We start from the raw sequence: 7,542 nt of genomic DNA, 5'->3' as shown, positions 1-7,542 counted from the left end.
GGTAATTACCTAAAAATAATATACAACAATTGGTTTTTTTTCAGTTTTGTTTTTTTTTTTTGGTTTTTTTTTTTGGTTTTTTTTTTAATTTAATTAATTATTATTAATATTTCGAGTTTTTTTTTATTTTTTTTTATCTAGCTTCGCTGTAATACCTAACGAGTTAGTTAGTTCCTTTCTTTTCTTCTTCTCCCCTTTTTATCCGTTTAACTTGAAATTCTCTATTTATTTTCGTTAGCTAAATCTTCGACGTTTAGTCCATGGGGGGGATACTTTATTAACGGTAAAAACGAGAGGGTGGTTTTTATGTTTTTGATCTGACGCCGCATTTGACGGACGGTACGCGACGTTCGCCGCTTGAAAATAGCTCGAAACGAACGTAATTGGTCGCCTCGCCCGAATCCTATTATCATCCCGCATAGAGAATAAGTAAACGCCGTGCGCCTGGCTGCTCCCTTAAAAATCATCTATACAAATATATACATATAATTTTTGTTTAATATACGCGCGACGTTGGCTAAAGACAAATTGTTCTTTCAAACGTAGACGACGAAATTTGACATCGGCCAATTGACCACGTTTCTTCATAACATACGTGAATCCATGTAATACGCCATTGTTACTCAATATGTAACACATATCGTTCAATAATATATCCTGTATTATCAATGTTATCAGAAAGTATATATTACATACGCGTGTAATAGGAATTACACGCACTTTCTGCGTACGCACATGCATATATATATATATATATATATATATATATATGTGTGTGTGTGTGTATATATATATATATATATATATATTGTTTTGTTAAACGCTAATTGATACCTTTGGAAGAAAGAAAAACCGTGCTTCCCTCAGGGTACCTTTCGCCTACTTATCGGAAAAACGATGGTGGTGGTCCGTAATATTTATCGCGAGGGTTTCGTCGATTAGGGTAGGATAAAATGCGTTATTATCGTCGTAGTTTTCTTAAGACTTTGCGATCGGGGTTCGATATTCGATCTTGGATCGATTCGATTCTTCGCGCGAACTTGTATATTTATTTACAAAGTTTACTTGGAAAGTTCGAACATTTTCTCTTCCTTTTGTTCGGCAGTAAAATTCTGATCCCCTTGCTTGGCACCCCTCGGCGGCATCGAAGAACCTCTTTCTCTCTCTCTCTCTCTCTCTCTCTTTCACTCATCCACAACCACCACCAGTTTCATCCCCCTCGAAACTTTTTCCAAAGATCCGTAAGACGGTATGGTTCAGCGTAGATGTTGCTGCTGCTGCTGCTGCTGTTGTATAATGGCCAAGGTCAGACAGAGAAGGAAAGTCGCTGGAGCCATCGAACGGAAATGGGCGTGGCTGTATCCGGAAGCACGCGTCACGTTGAGCAAAACGGAAGCGTCCGCGATCCCTTCCGGCGAACGTACCAACAGCAACCATTCTCCGGCATGGGACCACTGAATCGTTTCGAAGCGTAGAATCGCCCTATAGCACGTCTCGATACTATCGTTCTGTAACAACAAAAAAACCAACAACGACGAGAAGACATTTACGAGCTGCTGCTACTGTTCGATACTATTCTCATCTAACTCTTTCTTCCCTTTCCGTTTTCACGTTAGAATTTACGCATACGGAATATTCCACGCTTGGCATTATCGATCTTGTATATTTACATGCTGTTTGTTCGTCGATAGAATCCTTCCTTTTTTCCTTTTCATTCTTACTCTAAAAGGTCTTTCAAATAAAATTATAAAGGAAATGAAAAATGAATAATTACGAAAAGGGTAAATGCGCTTTAATCGTTTATCGTACGATGAGTTATGCATGCCAGCCAGCTCTAGTTTCCCTTTAACGCGTTCCACTCGCGTAACATGGCGTTTGAAACTTTATTTCTATCTCTATCCTTCTCTCTTCCTCTCTGTTGCTCTTCCTCTTTGCATACTACGAAGAGGAATTCGAGTACTCGTATACTCGGTCACGCGTGCTGTGAAGTGTTCATTGTTTCAACTAAATCTATTTCTCTCCGACTGTGTATGCGCGCTAGTACGATTAAGGTTTCCAAGTGTCAAATAGGAAACTCTTAATACCGGGTCTTTCGATTCGAGACTATCTTCAACGTTTCCTTCTTTTATCGAGAAATATTTCGCACTAATTATAATTGTTAGTTTAATACATAAGGTAGGAGAAAATATTTTCCAAGTATTCCAATTAATTAGACCACCTCGAGTATTCTTTTTTTTTTTTATAATAAAATTGTTAATAAATTACTTTGAGAGAGTGTGTTCTTCGGCATGGTCATTTCTGTAGTTTTCGATTGATTTTCTCAAATGAGTTATATAAACGCGCATAATAAGAAAAGTAACGTGAGAGGTTCAGAGAGAACGTTTAGTCCCTCTCTTGTTATTATCGTTCTTAATAAGTTTTCTCGTTTACAAGTTTTCTCATTAATATCGTCTTAACAGATAATTAATTCGTCGCGTTTTTGTTAACGTTTTCGATTAGATCTTTCCGACGGAGGAAGCTTTCTAAATGAACATTGAGAAAAGAAAAAAAGAAAGTATGCGTGAATAGAGAAAGACTCATTTAGTTCGTAGCAAGTGTATTAGCGTATTTTCATTTTTCCATAGTCCCCTTGCAATTTTCCATCGAGTCTCTCAAACGTTTCGTGGCTTTTCTTCGAAAATCGAAGCTCGCTCGTGAACGAATTTTATCGAGCAAGAAAGTGAATGGGATAGACGAACAAAACGATATTGCTTCTTTTTCTCTTATCTTTTATCTTCTTCCTTTTCTTGTTTTCCTTTTGTAAATATGTCGTAAAGTGACTCTTTGACTAGTGAAATAAAATCGATCGGATTTTTAATATCAAACTTTTGAACAAAGGCGCATACCTTTATGCGCAGATATTAAAATTAAAAGAGAAAGCACTTGATTTGGAAAAGGGAAGGACATATAAAAATGAATAAAGTTTCTCATTATGAAGGATAGACCTATCGCGAGAAACAAAGACTGTGTTTATTTTACGAAACATTCTAATGCCTGCCGCCCCGCCACTGCTCGACGAATGAAACTCCAAAAGACCAATGTCGTTAAGGAGTAATTTACGAGCAAAAGGGATCATTAAACTCGGTGAATAACATCACGCGTCGATGAAAAATATGAAAAATATGAAAAATATGAAAAGTGTAAATATGCTCGAGTAAATATGCTCGAGTAAATAAGTTGGAAAGGTTCGAAGGAAAGGCTTTCCTTCTTGCAAAACGATCTATCACCGTTTTGAGAGATGCTCGTCCGAGGCTTAACTTTGGGAGAACTTCCATTTCCAAGATTATAAGGAGGAAAGGCCAATCTTTTTCGAACGAATGCCGCTCGTAGAATTCTTCGGAGCTTCGCAGTTCGACTTCCGGAATTTTCAAATATTACAAATACAAATACATTTTGTCAATTATATTTCTTTCTCTTGGCTATTATTTTCTTGATTCCACCCATCATCATTCTCATGCATTTCGTCGCTTCGCCCATTTATTATATATAGCTCGTTAAAAGGATAAAAAAAGAGAAAAAAATATGAATCGAGTTGAATCGATCGTCGGTCGAACGTAACCTATAGGTTTATAAGATAATTGATAGTGATAAACGAACGATGCGAAGTACTATGCACGGTTCAGCAGGCAATAATCGCATCTACTCCTCTATTTCGAAATACTCGAGCAGAACCTTCAATATTACCGATCACGAGGGGAAAATCAATTTTTTAATTACATCACGCGGTTCATCGATTCGGCTTGATAATTTGATAAACTCGGAATACTTTACATTCTATGTAAAGCCTTGCACGCTCGTTAGTTAACTTTGCTCTTTCACTAGCGATTCGGTTGCTCGGCGTTAGTTTGAATTCTTCCAAAGGAAGGAATACGACTAGAAAATTGCTTTTGCAAAACTCAACTTCCAGGACTACTACTCTTGGGCGCCAGCAGCTTCCTCCTAGTTGTTCCGATCTCGTCTCGCGTCTTTATTTGGTAAACCGCCGCCAACGCGCGTTTATTCCATTTTTGCATAACTGCCTTTCATATACGTTCGCGTAATTGAATCGGGAACCTTCGATATGACTTCTCGTCGGTGATATTTCGTTTTGCGGTTCGAAACAGACGTTGGCCAACATTCGCGAGATTTTCACATGCAAAGAGTCGCAGTTTCTTGCTCCATTTAACTCGACCTTTCCAACCGCCGAATTTCGAACCAACTCGACTCGGTCCACCTTTTTCGCTCCTTCCTTATTTCTTATTTCCTTTTGTTATTATACTTTGTTATTTCTTGCGTAGATAGAAGGAACTTTGTAAAGGGCTTATCGATCGAACGCGGTGTATCGCAATACAAATATATACTCTACTGGCTTAACAATAATTGGCTCGAGGCAAAGCATCGATTAACGTCTCGTTAAAACAATTTTCGAGCAACTATGTAAATGATCAATTTTCAGTTTCACTATAATTACGAGCAGGGAGGGAGAGAGGGAGAATTGGGAGAAACTGTGTATGCATTGTAATTAAACAAACGAAAGGTAAAGATGAAAAGGAGGAAGGAGGGGAGGAGAATATGCATTCCCTTAAAATCTCTTCATCCCATCACCGTTCGCATACTCTTTCTATTTTGATTTGAAATTAATCAAGCCAGCGAATATCCAAGGAAAACTCAAACGCAAAATGATAGGCCATGTATTATCGTAGATATATTAGTGTTCGACGATAACGCTAAGATAAAGCAATTCTGCTCAAATCCTATGTTAGATCGCAACGGGTGATTCGTATTTCATCTTCCGAATAAGATCAAGAGAAATAGAGCTAGCAGCTAGACGTTAGAATGTTGCGAATTAATTATTCACTTCTGGGAGGGAAGTTGCATGAGAACGAATAGATTGAGAGAAATGAATCACGGAATATGCGAAAGAGAAAGAGAAAGAGAAAGAGAAAGAGAAAGAGAAAGAGAAAGAGAAAGAGAGAGGTGATAGAAATCAAAAAGCTTCTTCCGCTATATTTGATCCGCGCGTACGTTTGATGAAAAACAAATGTAAATTTCTATTTAGTGTCATTTCTTATAAAAAATTTCAGATTGAAAATCGTTTACCTCGATGGCAAGTGCTTGTATTCCGTCCCGAGAGGGAGCACCAGGTACGTACACTTGCTGCTCGGAAATCCAATAGACTCGGGTGTAACTGGGTTCTGCACAAAACTGGACAATGACGTCCAAGGGTTCACCCTCGTTGGCCGTCACAGTTTGATTTGGTGGATAAACCGTGGGATGTCCTGGAACAGAAAGGAACGACCATCGTTCAACTTAATACTCCCCATGATCATAAATCTAGTCTTCTCGTTCTTAACATTCGTGCGAAAAAGACTAACAAAAGAAAAAAAAACGGACAACTTAAGGAAAACTTAAATCTCTTTAATTTAATACGACCGTTCGAATCCATTAAGAGATTAAATCTACTCGACAAAACGTTGTAAACTCGATCGTTAAAATCGATTCGTTGAATGGAGTTAAATCGTTGCATTCCTACATAAAAATGTTAGCGTGCGTATGTCCGGGCGAAGGATAAATCTCGAAAAAGTTTTCGGAAGGAAACGTTCTTTAGGACAGCCCTGTTGAACGTATCGCGAAGCGTTCGGTTCCTCCTCTCGTGATCATAAATCCTAGCTTCGGTGGCACTTTAATGCAGGAGAGTTGGATAAAGCTGGGTGGGGTGGGGGGGGGGGAGGGTGCTTGCTCCCTTTCATTTACCAGCGCCTTGTGTCTCGTTAGTGGTGAAAGGTCGTTCGGTTGTTAGCTCGCTTCTGATGAAACAAAGTGCGAGCTTGAAGATCGGCCCTTTATTGCTCTCCGCAATTGCTGATAACGTAGAGCCAATTAACGACCGTTAAACCGGTTAATAAATCCTTTCCGAAGCAATTTCGGCATTCGAACGTTAAGATGCTTGCCTCGTCATTTCTAACCAACGGATAAGATTTTCAACGAATAAGATTTTCGCGTTTGATCATTGATTCGATACCCGAGGACAAGGAGAAAACAGTCTCGAGGACTCGTTTCGCGCAACGCCACGCCAACTTTGGCTTTGTTCGCGTGGATGCCGTCGGTTAGTCGTCTCTCATCCAAATAGATTTGCCGCTTCGTAAAGCAAGCTTTCTGACCTTTGGCTGGCCCATCTGTACGGTGAATAGAAGTGGAGCGTTACTACACCCTCATGAATAATCCTCTGCTTGAAATTACTCGAATATCTTGGATCTGGTTTTTGCTTAAGAGAGAAATAGAGTAGAGATTAGGAGAAGACGGTCAAATATTATTGCGAAATCGCGGACTCCAAGAGGCTGAGATCTTCCCTTTTGCTTTTCTCCGCAAAACATCTCTACGATTCTTCTCCGAGACGTTACGTGCGACACAAATTGTTTTTTATAAGATTTGCTTCAGATTTCTTGATACGATGCTTGAGATCTTGTTCTTTGATTTACATTGAGTTTACGTCTTACGATTAATTCTATTTAACATTTTACATGGAAAGCCATAATTTCAAAGGACCTCGTCAAAATCTTTCCAGACACGACAGAATTTCAATTGGTATTCGATTTTTGGAATGTGTGTTAGGCGTTAGCAAACGCCATTTGTTCCTTCCCGTACGCACAAAAGGAAAAAGAATTTCAATGTATTACTATATTAGCCGCCATCCAGGAGAGGATATTCTCGGTCGGACTTTTTATCCCGGATGGTTCTTTAAAATAGCCGTTCTTTCGAATAGAACCTCTTAGCAAGTTAAATGAGCCGTGGGCGATGGCTGCAATGGGTACATTTCACCGTTAGAAAAAGTTTCTGTCGTTTAGTCGCGTGGTTAAGAATTTTCTTTGATTTTAGGGTGTGGCTTTTGACATTTAACGAAACTAACGAAGTTTTCTAACGAAAACTAATAATCTCGTGTCAAAGAAGAAGAAGCAGCAGCAGCAGAATTGTCAATAAAAATTGATAGTAGAAAAAGTCGAAGTAGGTCGAAAGCGAACCTCGGTTGAGGTTTGATCATGTGTAAAAAGGAAAGGTAAAACTAAAGAAAAAGTAAAACCAGGGAGGATTTTTGTCTCGTCGAATAATCAAGCAGGAAATGAATATTTTAATGTCGGGGAGGGCGACGTAACGGTGTCGCGTTTCGCTTTCGAAAGTGTCACTCGATTCGAAAGCAATCTACGCGTGAAATTGCCATCCAGTGCAGAAACGGACGAGAGCGTCCAACTAAACGGGGAAACGAATTACTTCTGTATTCGCGCGAACGCGCGTAACAGCTTGCTAATTAATCGATTAATTTCCGATCTCGAGATCGCAAGAGGACCTTCTCGTTCCACCAATCATTCATCCGTTGTCCTCTTTTTGCGCCTCGAATTCATCGCCTGATTTCATCGCCATAAGCGAACGAGAGTGTCCTTCTATTCGTAAAATAGATGTAATTTAAGTTGCGATTGATGTACGAATCAAAGACGTGACGTACGACCTGTGATCACCGAACGTGTTATC

General features: G+C 39.2%; 1 protein-coding gene across 6 annotated transcripts in view; it reads right to left on the bottom strand.

The window, feature by feature from the left end:
• Positions 1 to 779: 779 nt before the first annotated feature.
• The window catches only part of LOC106788244 (roundabout homolog 2), a 208,369-nt gene continuing 201,606 nt past the window's right edge, over positions 780 to 7,542 (bottom strand). For all 6 annotated transcript variants that reach the window (XM_014751341.1, XM_014751344.1, XM_014751343.1 and 3 more), the window contains 2 exons: positions 5,119 to 5,297; positions 780 to 1,508 (listed from right to left, as the gene is read on the bottom strand). In XM_014751341.1, the coding sequence (XP_014606827.1) occupies positions 1,257 to 1,508; positions 5,119 to 5,297 (431 nt within the window). In that variant the 3' untranslated portion in view covers positions 780 to 1,256. The remainder of the gene's footprint in view (positions 1,509 to 5,118; positions 5,298 to 7,542) is intronic.

The sequence above is a fragment of the Polistes canadensis genome, unplaced genomic scaffold (assembly GCF_001313835.1).
Source record: "Polistes canadensis isolate GaletaPanama2010 unplaced genomic scaffold, ASM131383v1 scaffold_130, whole genome shotgun sequence".
Lineage (NCBI taxonomy): Eukaryota > Metazoa > Arthropoda > Insecta > Hymenoptera > Vespidae > Polistes > Polistes canadensis.
Note: the sequence above shows the minus strand (reverse complement) of the source record. Positions and strands in the feature narration are given on the sequence as shown.